Below are 17,821 nucleotides of genomic sequence, written 5' to 3'. Positions count from 1 at the left end.
TACGTGAGATTTTTTTTAATATTCTAAAATGAGCAACAATTCCGAAATCCTTTATAAATATATTCATCAAATAATTGAAATAGTTGAAAATAAATGCAACAATGCAATATTCAGTGTTACAGCTAAAAAAAATTGTGGACAAGTTCCATAAATATTGATGTTAAAGATTTTTTTTTCTGTGAAGAAATGTTTAGAATTAAGTTCATGAATCCAGATGGATCTCTATTACAATCCCCAATGAGGGCACTTTAAGTTGATGATTACTTCAATGAGTAGAAATGTTTATTTATGATGGACTCACTTGTTTATTTTTCAACAAGTTTGTTAGTTATTTTTATATCTTTTTTTCCAATTAGTTCAAGAGAGACCAATACAAATGAGCAATATTTTGCACTGTTATACAATTTAATAAATCAGAAACTGATGACATAGTGCTATATATTACTTCTTTATTTGTTTTTTTTTCAACCAAAAATACTTTGCTCTGATTAGGGGGTACTTGAATGTAAAAAAAAATGTTCACACGGTGTACATCACTGAAAAAACACACACACACACACGGGAGAGGGGGACAGAGGAGAAAAGAAAAGAAACGGCAGATCAACTGGTCCAAAAAGGGGATCTATTTAAAGGCTAGAGTATACAAATTAGTTTTAAGATGGTACTTAAATGCTTCTACTGAGGGCATTCCAGAGTACTGGAGCCCGAATAGAAAGCGCTCTATTGCCCGCAGACTTTTTTTGGTCTCTGGGAATCACTAATAAACCGGAGTTCTTTGAACGCAGATTTCTTGCTGGGACATATGGTACAATACAATCGGCAAGATAGGCTGTAACTAGACCGTGAAGTATTTTATACGTACTGTAAGTAGTGAAACCTTAAAGTCACATCTTAAGTGCACAGGAAGCCAGTGCAGGTGAGCCAGTATAGGCGTAATGTGATCAAACTTTCTTGTTCTTGTCAAAGGTCTAGCAGCCGTATTTTGTACCAACTGTAATCTTTTAATGCTAGACATGACGTGTGGTGCTGTGTCCTTATTTGTGACCATTCCAAGACAATTATCATCTATCCGTGCATAGGAGCGACACTTGAACGGAATGTGACCGTATGTCATAATGACGACAGTCAGCTGGATAAAAGAAATACCAGTACCAGTGTAGTCCAAAATCTTAGTGATCTTCATGAACCGACCCAATTAGGAACTGCTACAAGGTATACATCAGGGGTGTCAAACTCAAATACAGAGTGGGCCAAAATTAAAAACTGAACAAAGCCGCGGGCCAAAGTTGAACAAATGAACCTTTTAATAGGGACCCACACAAGTTTTGCATTGAATATCGAACAAGCAAGGCTTATAAAACTTTATAGTGACATGCAAAATCCAGTTTCAAATAATAATAATAATAATAATTAACAAACATCAATGGCATACCAAATTGAATTTCAAATAAAAATCTAATGCCTTTTTTCTATTTGCAGCCTTCTGAGGTAAATATCAAAATACACTTTTTCCACAGGCTAATAATACATTTGAAAAAAAAACAATAATGAATGAATCAAACATTCAAGCCTTGAAGTAGCAAGAGAAAGTGCATGAATAAAACGTTAATTATTGCTCCGTTTGCTACACTGATTTGCTTTAACACTGCGTATGGAACAAGCAACACTTACATAACTTAATAGTGCAAAATCAACTTTCAAAAAACAAACGAAAAAAACATCAATGGTATATTAAATAAAATTTAAATAAGAAGTGTAATGTCTTATACATTTGCAGCTTTCTGAGGTAAATATCCACATTATTTTTTTTCACAGGCTAATAAATTTGAAAATAAAAAAATTAGGTGGGCGGGGTTGGGGTGGCGGGGTTTGGTGGTAGTGGGGGTGTATATAGTAGCATCCCGTAATAGTTAGTGCTGCAAGGGCTTCTGGGTGTAGGTTCTGTTGTGTTTGTGTTGTGTTACGGTGCAGTTGTTCCCCCGAAATGTGTTTGTCATTGTTGTTTGGTGCGGGTTCACAGTGTGGCGCATATTTGTAACAGTGTTAAAGTTGTTTATAAGGCCACCCTCAGGGTGACCTGTATGGCTGTCGACCAAGTATGCGTTGCATTCACTTGTGTGTGTGTGTGTGAATAAGCCGCATATATTATGTGACTTGGCCGGCACGCTGTTTGTATGGAGGAAAAGAGGACGTGATGACAGGTTGTAGAGAACGCTAAAGGCAGCGACTTTAAAGGGGAACATAATCACAATTTCAGAAGGGTTAAAACAAATAAAAATCAGTTTTCAGTGGCTTATTTTATTTTTCGAAGTTCTTTTCAAAATTTTACCCATCATGGAATATCCCAAAAAAAGGCTTTAAAGTGCCTGATTTTTGCTATCTGTAAATACACCCGTCCATTTTCCTGTGACGTCACATAATGATGCCAATACAAACATACATGGAAGATAGAACAGCAAGATATAGCGACATTAGCTCGGATTCAGACTCAGATTTCAGTGGCTTAAACGATTCAACAGACTACGCATGTATTGAAACGGATGGTTGGAGTGTGGAGGCAGATAGCAAAAACGAAATTGAAGAAGAAACTGAAGCTATTGCGCGAATAGCTATTGAAGCTATTCGGCGATCGCCTTCCAACCAACGATTGCATCTTTTGACCACTGGAGCAACTTAAATCAGTCGATTGGTAAGTGTTTGTTTGGCATTAAATGTGGTTGGAGGGAAAGGCTGTATGCAAATATAGCTACAAATGTACATACAGCTAGCCTAAATAGCATGTTAGCATCGATTAGCTGGCAGTCATGCCGTGACCAAACATGTCTGATTAGCACATAAGCATAGGTGGGTAGAGTAGCCAGAAATTGTACTCAAGTAAGAGTACTGTTACTTTAGAGATTTATTACTCAAGTAAAAGTAAGGGGTAGTCACCCAAATATTTACTTGAGTAAAAGTAAAAAGTATGTTGTGAAAAAACTACTCAAGTACTGAGTAACTGATGAGTAACCTGATTACGGCAACAAATAATGCACAAAAACATAAAAATAGCAATGAGCAAATTCAGAGCCAGGAATATCTCTTAAGCAACTAAAACAATAATATATATATATTAAATAATAGTACATTAAAATAAAATAAAAAAATGGCACATTGAGCCACAATAACTTAACAGCAGCATAGCCTCAGTAGGCATTCATTGATTTGATTGATTGATTGATTGATTGATTGATTGATTACAACTTGTATTACTAGATTGCACAGTACAGTACATCTTCCGTACAATTGACCACTAAATGGTAACACCCCAATAAGTTTTTCAACGTTTATCAATTACTTAGTAAATGACCAAGTCGAGGTGATCTACCTCATATATACATATACATACACACACACATATCATACATACACACACATATCATACATACCCTCACATATATATATATATATATACAGTATATATATATATATATACATATATATATACAGTATATATATATATATATATATATATATATATATATATACTTACATATATACAGTATATAATTTATATTTATTTATTTTGCCGTTTTTGTTCACATGTTGAAGGCGTTTTAATGAATATACATGCATGTTTAACATATAGATTCATATCTTTCATGAAGACAAGAATATAAGTTGGTGTATTACCTGATTCTAATGACTTGCATTGATTGGAATCAGACGTCCACGTTTTCAAATGGAGGAGAAGAAAGTTCCTCTTTTCTGTCTAATACCACATGAAAGTTGTTGGTTTTGGCATCTTATTTGTCCAGCTTCCATATTCGTTTTTATACACTTTACAAGAAATACATTGGCGGCAAACTCCGTAGCTTGCTAGCTTGTTTGCGCTGGCTTTCGGAGACTCTTTTTTTGTTAACGCAGGCGCGATGGAGTGGCGCTTTTATTGTGAAGACAGGAACTGTGCGATCAGTCTTTAGGCTTTTGACGGGAAGTACGGTTGAAATGAAAAGTGTCTTTTTTCCTTTACACTTTTGATTGATTGATTGAAACTTTTAGTATTAGATTGCACAGTACAGTACATATTCCGTACAATTGACCACTAAATGGTAACACCCGAATAAGTTTGTCAACATGTTTAAGTCGGGTTTTACGTATCCCGGTCATGTGACCGCCTGGATCTGTTTGATTGGTCCAACGTCACCAGTGACTGCATGTGATTGGTGAAACGCAGGCATGCGTGGATTCTACTTTGAAGCTCTGTCATTAACCAAAACAAACATTAATAGATCGATAAAAAAAAGTAGCGAGTAGCGAGCTTAATGTAGATAAATGGAACGGAGTAAATGTAGCGTTTCTTCTCTATAAATATACTCAAGTAAAAGTAAAAATATGTTGCATAAAAACTACTCGTAGAAGTACAATTTATCCCAAAAGTTACTCAAGTAAATGCAACAGAGTAAATGTAGCGCGTTACTACCCACCTCTGCACATAAGTCAATAACATCAACATAACTCACCTTTGTGATTTCGTTGACTTTATCGTTGGAAATGCATCTGCTTTGAGTAACGCAGGATATCCACACTTTCTTGCCATTTCTGCCATGTTAGCATCGATTAGCATGCTGTGCTAATCGATGCACACTCCACGTAAGACAACTTGAATCCGTCCCTGTTTGTGTTGTTAAAACGGAAAATAACAGAGCTGATTTGACTTGTGCGTGTAATGTGTTTGACAAAATGGCGGATTGCTTCCCATTGTAACGTCACGGGTGAAAGGTCATCGGTCCGACAGTGAACAATGGAAAGGCGTTTAAATTGCCAAATTCACCCTTTTAGAGTTCGGAAATCGGTTAAAAAAATATGTGGTCTTTTTTCTCCAACATCAAGGTATATATTGACGCTTACATAGGTCTGGTGATAATGTTCCCCTTTAAGGCACGCCCCCAATATTGTTGAGAAATTGGAGGAATACGGGAGAATGGTTGCCCTGGGAGATTTTCGTGAGGGGTTATTAACTTCGGGAGTCTCTCGGGAAAATCGTGAGTGTTGGCAAGTATGAGTATTAGCGGTGAATGCGGTGTTACGGCGGCACCGCCGCTGTATAATATTGGTGGGCCAGCTCTAATGTTAATTTGGTATTGCTTCAAGGCCCAAATGAAATTACACGGTGGGCCAGAGTTTGACACCCATGGTATACAAACTTAGTAATCACATAGAAAATCAACCGATACTGATCGATGGCCAATCGATTGGCACATCCATTAAAATAACTCAAGTGCTGTCAGTCTCACACTCACCAGACATCAAGCACTAGGGACTTGTGATGAGGAAATTGTGGCATCATGGTCAGGGATGATTTACATGTAATGCATTTCTATGTCACTCTAGTAGTTGCTACTTATAGACAAATACACTGCCTAGTCTGGAAAAAATGTATTTCCAGTGCCTAAACTTTGATAGTCTGAGTCTTACCCAAATTGTTTTATTATTTGGTGATCAGTCAGTTTTCTCAGCCACCTGTTCTGTTGCTGCAAGTACTGTGTTATTAACCAACGTCTTTGTCATCCGTGCTGTCTGTTGGATCAAGCCCAATGTGAATTGTGAATTGTGAATTATATTTATATAGCGCTTGTCTCTAGTGACTCAAAGCACTTGTCTCTAGTGACTCAAAGCGCTTGACATAGTGAAACCCAATATCTAAGTTACATTTAAACCAGAGTGGGTGGCACTGGGAGCAGGTGGGTAAGGTGTCTTGCCCAAGGACAGAACGGTGAAAGCAGGAATCGAACCTGGAACCCTGAAGTCGCTTGCTCGGCCACTCTACAATGAAGATAATTGATTTCTTGATCCTGTTGACCAAAACCAAGCAAAAGTCATGAAAATGTCCCAACTTTGTGTCAGTTTGTTGTGGTTTCCTTATGCCTTGTGTAGAGCAGATGCATTTTGCCAGCAAAGCGATGTATGTCATGATTTGGCAGCTCTGCTGCCACCTGTCTGCTTTTTGTAGCAGTGCATCTGGGTCACGGGGCGTAGCCACCTGCAGCACGCACCTAATACTCAATTCTTCCTGTCTACTTAAGCTCTCCAGTTAATTCAGAGCCAGTAGATTCCTGATGGTTCACCTTTCCGAACGTGTTCGCCTTGTCTGCTTTGGCTTCACTCATGCTTTTCGTTTTCCTGTGGCTCTGTCCCTGCATTGCCGTGGAGTGTTAAATATTTCCTCTCCACACCTTTTGGGTGCAATTTTTCTTTCTTCACACCTATTGTGTACATCTTTAGTTACAAACCCCATTTCCATTGTAGTTGGGAAATAGTGTTAGATGTAAATATAAACGGAATACAATGATTTGCAAATCCTTTTTGACCCATATTCAATTGAATGCACTACAAAGACAGGATATTTTTATGATGTTCAAACTCATAACCTTAATGTTGTTTTTTTTTGCAAATAATAATTTCATGGCTGCGACAGGTGAATGTGGCTTGGCATTGTCTTGCTGAAATAAGCAGGGGCGTCCATGAAAAAGACGGTGGTTAGATGGCAGCATATGTTGTTCCAAAACCTGTATGTAACTTTTAGCATTAATGGTGCCTTGACAGATGTGTAAGTTACCCATACCTTGGGCACTAATACACCCCTATACCATCACAGGTGCCGGCTTTTGAACTTTGATCGGTAACAGTCTGGATGGTTCGCTTCCCCTTTAGTCCGGATGACACGATGTAGAATATTTCCAAAAACAATTTGAAATGTGGGCTCGTCAGACCACAGAACACTTTTCCACTTTGCATCAGTCCATCTTAGATGATCTCGGGCCCAGAGAAGCCGGCGGCGTTTCTGGATATTGTTGATGAATGGCTTTCGCTTTGCATAGTAGAGCTTTAACTTGCACTTACAGATGTAGCTACAAACTATATTTAGTGACAGTGGTTTTCTAAAGTGTTCCTGAACCCATGTGGTGATATCCTTTAGAGATTGATGTCGGTTTTTAATACAGTGCTGTCTGAGGGATCAAAGGTCCCGGTCATTCAATGTTGATTTCAGGCAATCACAATTACGTGGAAGGATTTGTCCAGATTCTCTGAACATGTTGATGATATTATGGACCGTAGATGTTGAAATCCCTAAATTTCTTGCAATTGCACTTCGAGAAAAGTTCTTAAACTGTTTGACTGTTTGCTCACACAGTTGTGGACAAAGGGGTGTACCTCGCCCCATCCTTTCTTGTGAAAGACTTAGCATTTTTTGGGAAGCTGCTTTTATACCCAATTACACCCACCTGTTCCCAATTAGCCTGCACACCTCTGGGATGTTCCAAATAAGTGTTTGATGTGCATTCCTCAACTTTATCAGTATTTATTGCCACCTTTCCTAACTTCTTTGTCACGTGTTGCTGGCATCCAATTCTAAAGATAATGATAATTTGCACAAAAAAAAATGTTTATCAGTTCGAACATCAAAAATGTTGTCTTTGTAGCATATTCAACTGAATATGGGTTGAAAATGATTAGCAAATCGTTGTATTCTGTTTACAAGTACATCTAACACAATTTCCCAACTCATATGGAAAAGGGGTTTGTACATTTAAACCAGAGTGGGTGGCACTGGGAGCAGGTGGGTAAGGTGTCTTGCCCTAGGATACAACGCTGAAAGCGGGAATCGAACCTGGAACCCTCAAGTTGCTCTCTCGGCCACTCTAGAATGAAGATCATTGATTTCTTGATCCTACTGATCAACACCAAGCAAAAGTCATGAAAATGTCCCAACTTTGTATCAGTTTGTGGTGGTTTCCTTATTCCTTGTCTAGAGCAGATGCATTTTGCCAGCACAGCGATTTATGTCATGATTTGGCAGCTCAAAAGCAGACAGGTGGTCTGTTTTTTGTAGCAGTGCTTCTAGGTCACGGGGCGGAGCCACCTGCAGCACGCACCAGATACTCAATTCTTCATGTCTACTTAAGCTCTTCACTTTTGCCAGTAGATTCCTGATGGTTCACCCTTCCGAACGTGTCCGCCTTCTCTGCTTTGGCTCCACTCATGCTTTTTGTTTTCCTGCATTGCCGTGGAGTGTTAAATGTTTCCTCTCCACACCTTTTGTGTGCATTTTTTATTTCTTCACACCTATTGAGTTATTTTCCCTCACTCCTTTTGGAGTTTGCCTTTTTAGTAGTATTCTTATTATTTTTGCTCTGCGTTCGGGTCCTACTCCGACTAAGCCGATCGTGACAGTTCAGCCTTACTGCGGAGCTGCTCTGCCCACTCCTTAAATCTATTTCTGTGCGTTGGCCGGAACACAAAGCACAGCAGTTTGCCCAAAAGCCTGCGGGAAGATCAGATGCAAAAGAGCGCGGCAGTCTGGTAAATGCCAGACCCCCTAAAAAGCAAAGCGCGGGAGGGGTACAGTGCTCATGCGTGTGAATCTGCAACAGATTTGAATATGATTATGAAGGGAAAAGTGGTTGGATAGGATTTAATTTCAAATTCACAACATGTATTTTCTATCTGAGTCACGACAAGTAAAAGAAGATTATGACTTCTTGAGATGAGAAAGAAGAAGGAAGTTAGCTGCGATATAAATCCAGGTACAACAAACACTCTCTCCAACATGCACAGAGACTGGGAGTATGTGCCTGCATTAAATCGGGAGCATCACTGCAGTATGCGCATTGCACCTCTAAGAACATCTAATCACATTACAACCCACCATAGCATATCGTGTGAGGGTGAGGGCGGGAGAGTGGAGGTGTGTGAACAGAAGAGAGAAAAAGAGAGAAGGAGCAGATGGAACAATGGGTGATGGGCAAAAGAGCAAGGAGGGGGAGAGCAGATTGAAAAGAAAAGAGGAGGGGGGGAGATGAAGCGAGGGGAGGTTTCGCCAAACGGCAGCGGAGAGTCGGAAGTTTCAGCTCCGCGCTTCCCACACAAGCAGGACGGGCGATCCAAGCTCACACGCATGCAAAGGTGAGATGGCTTTTCATCATCACCATCAGCATGATCACATCCACGGGTCTCCATCTGTCTTCTGGTGTGAATGTGAGAGCTGGGTGACCTGCCCAAGTTCGGAGTCTGCAGGCATGCAACGTAAACAGTGATGCACCACCTGAGGTTGGAGGGGTGGTTAGCGGCGGTGTCCTGACGGACCACCGTAAAACACAGGTTGAGACTTAATTTTTTGAACGCTGTAAAAATACCAGATGGTGCCTTATAGTGATGAATTCTGGGGGAATTCTGCATTTAGCGCTCATGCCGCATTTGAGCGATATGCATTATTTAAACAGTGATACCTCGAACAGAAGAAGGCATGTGTTTAGTATGTACCATCACTTTGAATATCACTAGTATGCATGGGAGGATGCATATATTTTTTTGTTAATTGTGGCGCTGACACTGGAGGTCCCAGAGGCAACAGGATGCTGTGATGTGAAAAAGGCTGCTGGTGAGGAAAAAGTGCCACCTTTGTTGCAAAAAAAAACAGTACTTGCTGTATTATTTACACCTCCAGTGTGTATTTAGTTGTGCTTTAATATTTTGCCCATGACAACAGTTTCAATTGGAACATCACATATTCCTAGTTTCTCATTCCAGTGGGAAGACGCAGACCTTATTTAATCCCACCTCTTTTACGTTTCATAGCAATAGCTAAGACATTTATTTGTGCACTAATTGTGCTCAATCTGTAACAAAAATACAGAAATTATTACCGTATTTTTCAGAGTATAAATCGCTTCGGAGTATAAATCGCACCTGCCGAAAATGCATAATAAAGAAGGAAAAAAACAAATATAGGTTGCATTTTTGGGGGAAATTTATTTGATATAATCCAACACCAAGAATAGACATTTGAAAGGCAATTTAAAATAAATAAAGAATAGTGAACAACAGGCTGAATAAGTGTACATTATATGACGCATAAATAACCAACTGAGAAGGTGCCTGGTATGTCAACGTAACATATTATGGTAAGAGTCATTCAAATAACTATAACATATAGAACATGCTATACGTTTACCAAACAATCTGTCACTCCTAATTACTAAATCCCATGAAATCTTATACGTCTAGTCTCTTACGTGAATGAGCTAAATAATATAATTTGATATTTTACGGTAATGTGTAAATAATTTCACACATAAGTCGCTCCTGAGTATAAGTCGCACTCCCGGCCAATCTATGAAAAAAACTGCGACTTATAGTACGATAAATACGATAGTGTTTTTTTTGCATCATCAAATGTATAAGATTATCACATATTTTGATAAGGTTCAAGGGGCGGTATAGCTCGGTTGGTAGAGTGGCCGTGCCAGCAACTTGAGGGTTGCAGGTTCGATCCCCGCTTCTGCAATCCTCGTCACTACCATTGTGTCCTTGGGTAAGACACTTTACCTACCTGCTCCCAGTGAAGTGAACTGAATTATATTTATATAGCGCTTTTCTCTAGTGACTCAAAGCGCTTTACATAGTGAAACCCAATATCTAAGTTACAGTTTTAAACCAGTGTGGGTGGCACTGGGACCAGGTGGGTCAAGTGTCCTGCCCAAGGACACAACAGCAATGACTAGGTTGGCAGAAGCGGAAAACGAACCTGGATCTCTCAAGTTTCTGGCACGGCCATTCTACCAACCGACCCACACTGGTTTAAAGATGTAGCTTGGATATTGGGTTTCACCATGTAAACCGCTTTGAGTCAATAGAGAAAAGAACTATATACATATATTTCACTCCACTTCTATTAAGGTCTTGGTCAAGTGGGGGTGACCCCAGGATGCAGAGACGAGAGACAAACTGAAATTACAAAAATGAAAAAATTGAATCAGACAAAAAGGGATCAGTAACGGCGATGGGGCAGTAATGCACACCATGCCTACTCAGTCGCATAGTGGTTAGAGTGTCCGCCCTGAGATTGGTAGGTTTTGAGTTCAAATCCCAGCCGAATAATACCAAAGACTATGAAAATGGGACTCATTACCTCCCTGCTTGGCACTCAGGGGTAGGAATTCGGGGTTAATTCATCAAAAATGATTCCCAGACGCAGCACTGCTGCTGCCCACTGCTCCCCTCACTTCCCAGGGGATAGTAAAGGGGATGGATCAAATGCAGAGGACAACTTTAACTTAATTTAATGAAGTCTGGACAAAATAGGTTCCTTAGAGGTCGACAGGAGAAAGGGCCAGGGCACACTGAGCAGGGCAAAAGTCCAACAAAAGTAATCCTTTTACCTCAGGGGGACTAGGAGATAAACAAACAGGAGGTTAGGGAATTCAGGACAAAGTAGCGAAAACATACCAGGTGTGGTGAAGCAGGCGCATGCACGAAAGGAGTTTTGGAGACAATAATCTGCAAGGCATAGCTGACAGTGACGAGCCTTAATATCGGTGTGGTAATTGCGCGCAGGTGTGCCTCAAGGTCCGCCCCTCACAGAGGATGAATCACTAAAAGCACAGTTGCAGGCAAAAAAGATTTTTACCGGGATTCTTCTTCCTTGTAACTGTAAAAACAAACCCTGTTTCCATATGAGTTGGGAAATTGTGTTGGATGTAAATACAAACAGAATACATTGATTTGCACATCTTTTTCAACCCATATTCAATTGAATGCACTACAAAGACAAAATATTTGATGTTCAAACTCAAAAACTATATATTTTTTTGCAAATAATAATTAACTTAGAATTTCATGGCTGCAACACGTGCCAAAGTAGTTGGGAAAGGGCATGTTCACCACCGTGTTACATCACCTTTTCTTTTAACAACACTCAATAAACATTTGGGAACTGAGGAAACAAATTGTTGAAGCTTTGAAAGTGGAATTCTTTCCCATTCTTGTTTTATGTAGAGCTTCAGTCGTTCAACAGTCCGGGGTTTCCTCTGTCATATTTTACGCTTCATAAAACGCCACACATTTTCGATGGGAGACAGTTCGGGACTGCAAGCGGGCCAGGAGAGTACCCACACTCTTTTTTTTACGAAGCCACGCTGTTGTAACATGTGCTGGATGTGACTTGGCATTGTCTTGCTGAAATAAGCAAGGGCGTCCATGAAAAAGACAGCGCTTAGATGGCAGCATATGTTGTTCCAAAACCTGTATGTACCTTTCAGCATTAATGGTGCCTTCACAGATGTGTAATTTACCCGTGCCTTGGGCACTAATGCACCCCCATACCATAACAGATGCTGGCTTTTGAACTTTGCGTCGATAACAGTCCAGATGGTTCGCTTCCCCTTTGGTGCGAATGACACAATGTCAAATATTTACAAAAACAATGTGAAATGTGAGCTCGTCAGACCACAGAACACTTTTCCACTTTGCATCAGTCCATCTTAGATGATCTCGCGCCCAGAAAAGCCGGCGGCGTTTCTGGATGTTGTTGATGAATGGCTTTCGCTTTGCGTAGCAGAGCTTTAACTTGCACTTACAGATGTAGCGACCAACTGTATTTAGTGACAGTGGTTTTCTGAAGTGTTCCTGAGCCCATGTGGTGATATCCTTCAGATATTGATGTCAGTTTTTGATACAGTGCTGTCTGAGAGATCGAAGTTCACGGTCATTCAATGTTGGTTTCCGGCCATGCCTCTTACGTGGAGTGATTTCTCCAGATTCTCTGAACCTTTTGATGATATTATGGACGGTAGATGTTGAAATCCCTAATTTTTTTGCAATTGCACTTTGAGAAACGTTGTTCTTAAACTGTTTGACTATTTGCTCATGCAGTTTTGGACAAAGGGGTATACCTCACCCCATCCTTTCTTGTGAAAGACTGAGCATTTTTTGGCAAGCTGTTTTTATACCCAATCATGGCACCCACCTGTTCCCAATTAGCCTGCACACCTGTGGGATGTTCCAAATAAGTGTTTGATGAGCATTCCTCAACTTTATCGGTATTTATTGCCACCTTTCCCTACTTCTTTGTCACGTGTTGCTGGCATCAAATTCTAAAGTTAATGATTATTTGCACACAAAAAAATGTTTATCGGTTTGAACATTAAATATGTTTTCTTTTAAGCATATTCAACTGAATATGGGTTGAAAATGATTTGCAAATCATTGTATTCCGTTTATATTTACATCTAACACAATTTCCCAACTCATATGGAAACAGGGTTTGTATTTAGAAAGTACAAGACATTTTTATAAGAATAATAATAATAATAATAATAATGGATTAGATTTATATTGCGCTTTTCTATTGTTAGATACTCAAAGCGCTCACAGAGAAGTGGGAACCCATCATTCATTCACACCCGGTGGTAGTAAGCTACATCAGTAGCCACAGCTGCCCTGGGGTAGACTGACCTCTCCGACCACCACCTATGATTCATTCATCATTCATCCACCAGTGTGAGCGGCACCGGGGGCAAGGGTGAATTGTCCTGCCCAAGGACACAACGGCAGCGATTTGGATGTCAATAGGTCGGAAGCGAACCTGCAACCCTCAGTTTTCTGGCACGGCCGCTCTACCCCCTACGTCATGCCACCCCATTTTGTTATGCTCTTGCAAGGGAAAATGTTTGGTTTATAATTAAATTAGGGGCGGTGTGGCTCTAACGGTAGTGCAGTCATGCCTGCAACTTCAGAGTTCGAATCCAGCTTTCGCCATCCGAGTCACGGCCGTTGTCTCCTTGGACAAGTGACCTACCCCACGTTGCTCCTTCCCCCGTGTGAATGGGTGACTGGGTGAATGTGACATACAATGTAGAGCACTTTGCGTATTGTGCAGGTATATAGTAAAGTGCTATGTAAATACAGACCCATCCATCTATCCATTTTCTACCGATTGTCCCTTTTTTTGGGGTCGCGGGGGGTCGCTGGAGCCTATCTCAGCTGCATTTGGGCGGAAGGCGGGGTAAACCCTGGACAAGTCGCCACCTCATCGCAGGGCCAACACAGATAGAGATACAACATTCACATTCACACTCACACACTAGGGACCATTTAGTGTTGCCAATCAAATTATTCCCAGGTGCATGTCTTTGGAGGTGGGAGGAAGCCGGAGTACCCAGAGGGAACCCACGCAGTCACAGAGAGAACATGCAAACTCCACACAGAAAGATCCCGAGCCCGGGATTGAACCCAGGACTACCCAGGATTGTGAGGCAGATGCACTAACCCCTCTCACACCGTGCTGCCCTAAATACAGACCATTTATTATAATTAATTATGTTGAGATACGCTTTTTGGATCCTCCACATATTATTGTTTATTGTTCCATTTTTATTTTCACTCTCCGTCTGATCCTATTATTTCCTGTTTAGTCGGTCATCATGGTAGCTTATCAGTTTCACCTGTTACTCACGGCCCTGCACACCTGTTCTCACTAATAACCTGCCTTATATAAGCCTGCATCTTTTGTTGTTTAGTCTGGGATCCAAATTTGTTCATACACAACGGTACATCTGTTTTACACTTTTGCTTATATGCAATTTCTGTATTATTCTCGCGAGCTCTCACGCTGCGCAATTTTATTCATTCTTAGCTCTCATGCTGAATGTTTTGTTTTCCCCTTTGTGTGCCTATGTGCCAGTTTAGTTTACTATTTGCTTATCCTAGCTTTCATACTAGCGTCTTTTGTTTGCCTTTTCTCAGCTCCAGTATTTTGGTTCTCTAGCACCTTTTGTTAAATAAATCATTAGTTCATACCTCTTGCTGTGTTCAATTTTCGACGCATCCTCGAGGGAATCGAACCCGGCATCACGATGCCGAACAGACATAACAAATCAGTCCTAATTCATGAAAATTCAAGCATCCCAGTACCATACCAATTAACTGCGATAAACCAGGGATTACTACATACTTTGGGTTTAGCTTGACTTAATTCAGTAGCAGTTGGAATTGAATCGATAGTGCGTAGATTGCTGTAATAGCCGCATTATCTCCATCCTCCACTTGTGTGACTATCGGTAGTTGTATCAGGTAAGAGAGCAGCAGTCTAGCTGCTGTACTTCTTTCTGTTGTCAGACTGCAGCACGAGATAGCAGATGTTTACCGGATTACAGCTCTGAGAAATAGATCTCTTCTGTTGTCCAGCTTCAGATGGCGAACCTGGCATGTCCTCTTTCGCTCTTCCTGTCTCTGACGTCCATCCAGTCCCCGGGCTGCCTCTACGACTGCAGCCGAGCTGGCAGCTGACAGCTCGCTGACAAGTGTTGGAGATGAGAGGCGGGGAAGGGTAGAAAGGAAGAGAGACTAATACGAGGGATAGTAGCAGCAGGGCTCTGACAGTGCACCTCTAGATGACAGCACCCCCGAGTCTTTGATACGTCTCAAATGTCCGGATTCCGACATCCAGTGCTTATATGTGAGGTTTATTCGACATCCTTGTCTTCTTGGTTCACAAAAGGAAAGGGCAGCCATTGTGAAACCTTGCATGGATGAAAAAGCCAAAGGTGGTATTGAAGTAAAATCCGAACTAAACATTACGCTATTATCATTCCTTAAAGGCCTACTGAAATGAGATTTTCTTATTTAAATGGGAATAGCAGGTCCATTCTATGTGTCATACTTGATCATTTCACGATATTGCCATATTTTTGCAGGAAGGATTTAGTAGAGAACATCGACGATAAAGTTCGCAACACTTGGTCGCTAATAAAAAAGCCCTGCCTTTACTGGAAGTAGCAGACAATGTGCGCTTGACGTCACGAGTTGCAGGGCTCCAGACATATCCACATTGTTTATATTGGGAGCCACCAGCAGTAAGAGCTATTCGGACCGAGAAAGTGACAATTTCCCCATTAATTTGAGCGTGGATGAAAGATTTGTGATTTAGGATGTTGATAGTGAATGACTAGAAAAAAAAAAAAAGTGACGGCTCTGGGCGGCTGCAGTGTGAGCATTTCAGATGTAATTAGACACATTTACTACGATAATTCTGGAAGATCCCTTATCTGCTTATTGTTTTAATAGTATTTTAGTGGGATTGTAAAGATTGTAAAGACATACCTCGAGGTCGGATGGCTGCGGTGAACACGCAGTGTCTCAGAGAGAAGCCGAGGAGCCAAGCTCACAGCTGCCTTTTTTGACAGCTGCTGCAGGATGACGAATAGTCTAATGATGTCTCCGGTAAGATATATATCACAATTTTCCCATCCAAAAACATGCTGGTTGACGTAGAGAAAACATGTTCGCTTGACCGCTCTGCTTCACAACAAAAAAAGAAACACCGACTGAGTCTCGGTGCTAAAGACAGCTGCAATCCACCGCTTTCCACCAACAGCATTGTTCTTTATAGTCTCCATTATTAATTGAACAAATTGCAAAAGATTCAGCAACACAGATGTCAAGAATAATGTGTAATTATGCGATTAAAGCAGACGACTTTTAGCCGCTAGTGGTGCAGCGCTAATATTTCCTGACAGTCCGTGACGTCACGTGCACGCGTCATCATTCCGCGACGTTTTCAACAAGAAACTCGCGGGAAATTTAAAATTGCAATTTAGTAAACTAAAAAGGCCGTATTGGCATGTGTTGCAATGTTAATATTTCATCATTGATATATAAACTATCAGACTGCGTGGTCGGTCGTAGTGGGTTTCAGTAGGCCTTTAATCATTTTTTTTTTCTTGTTTTTTCTTTGCAATTTTTAATGCAATGGGGCCACTGTTAAGGATTAATAATAAAAAACAAACAATTTTTGTGTTTCTTCTGGAACAAGTGCATGCCTTGTATAGTTTAGATCGATAGGTCGTGAGTTCAAACCGAGTCATACCAAAGATTATAAAAATGGGACCCATTACCTCCCTGCTTGGCACTCAGCATCAAGGGTTGGAATTGGGGGTTAAATCACCAACAACGATTCCTGGACGCGGCCACCGCTGCTGCTCGCTGCTCCCCTCACCTCCAAGGGGGTGATCAAGGGGATGGGTCAAATGCAGAGGACAAATTTCACCACACCTAGTGTGTGTGTGACAATCATTGGTACTTTAACTTTATTAGCACTCCACGCAAGTCAGTAACATCAAAAAAGCTCACCTGTGTGCATTCACGCACAGCATAAAACTTTTGGTGGACAAAGTGAGACAAAAAAGGAGTGGCATAAAACACGTCGTTCTGTGGCAGCAACGGAGAATGTTGTCCATGTAAACCAACTGAGGTGAGTTCAGGGACCACCGCTGCTGCTCACTGCTCCCCTTGCCTTTCTGGGGATGATCAAGGGTGATAATTTCACCACACCTAGTGTGTGTGTGTGTCAATCATCGGTACTTTACTTTGTGTCGTGGGCATGACGTTAATGTGCATCCGGCAGTGGAGGCTCCTCTATGGGGCCTTGGGGCACTAGGAGGTTAATCCCGTTACTACTGTTACCCCAGGTGGCCCTTGGCAAAGGCCTAGTACCTGACTGCCCCCTAGCCAGGGATACAGTGAAGACCTTAACGGCGGAGCAGGCGGAAGACGGTAGATTTAAGAACCACCACAAAGGCTGCGATGGCGGGGGAAGGCTGCAGCAGAAAAGGGTCCCCAGTCGTCTTGGACTCCATGCCACTGGACCCTGACTCACTTCTGTCAGAGATCGTTTGGTGAATGTCTGTGCACCATTCTCCCCACATAAAACTAAGTCACGCACAGGCATCTCCCATAAAGGGATACACCCCTACCAGGAGGATCGTCATACTGGTTCGAGTGACCGCCGATGGTACATTAGCTTTAACTTTTTTACACATATGACCATTTCTGATCACTCTGTTGTCTTAGACTAAGACTAAGACAAACTTTATTGATCCACAAGGGAAATTGTTCCACACAGAAGCTCAGTTACAAAGGAAGGAAAGTGTAAGGATGGAAAGGATAATACAGGTATAAAGTAGACTAAAAATGTACCATAGTAGGATTATAAAATACAACATAT

The 17,821-nt window shown here is 41.1% G+C and overlaps 1 protein-coding gene across 1 annotated transcript in view; it reads left to right on the top strand.

Moving 5' to 3' along the window:
• Positions 1–8,821: 8,821 nt before the first annotated feature.
• Positions 8,822–17,821, top strand: part of c1qtnf4 (C1q and TNF related 4) — an 86,649-nt gene continuing 77,649 nt past the window's right edge. Inside the window, exon 1 of the mRNA XM_061887303.1 lies at positions 8,822–8,943. Coding sequence (XP_061743287.1) covers positions 8,837–8,943 — 107 coding nt within the window. The 5' untranslated portion in view covers positions 8,822–8,836. The remainder of the gene's footprint in view (positions 8,944–17,821) is intronic.

Source organism: Nerophis ophidion, linkage group LG25, assembly GCF_033978795.1.
Source record: "Nerophis ophidion isolate RoL-2023_Sa linkage group LG25, RoL_Noph_v1.0, whole genome shotgun sequence".
NCBI classification, from domain to species: domain Eukaryota; kingdom Metazoa; phylum Chordata; class Actinopteri; order Syngnathiformes; family Syngnathidae; genus Nerophis; species Nerophis ophidion.
The sequence above is the reverse complement of the archived record's forward strand: the minus strand, read 5'-3'. Positions and strand labels throughout refer to the sequence as shown.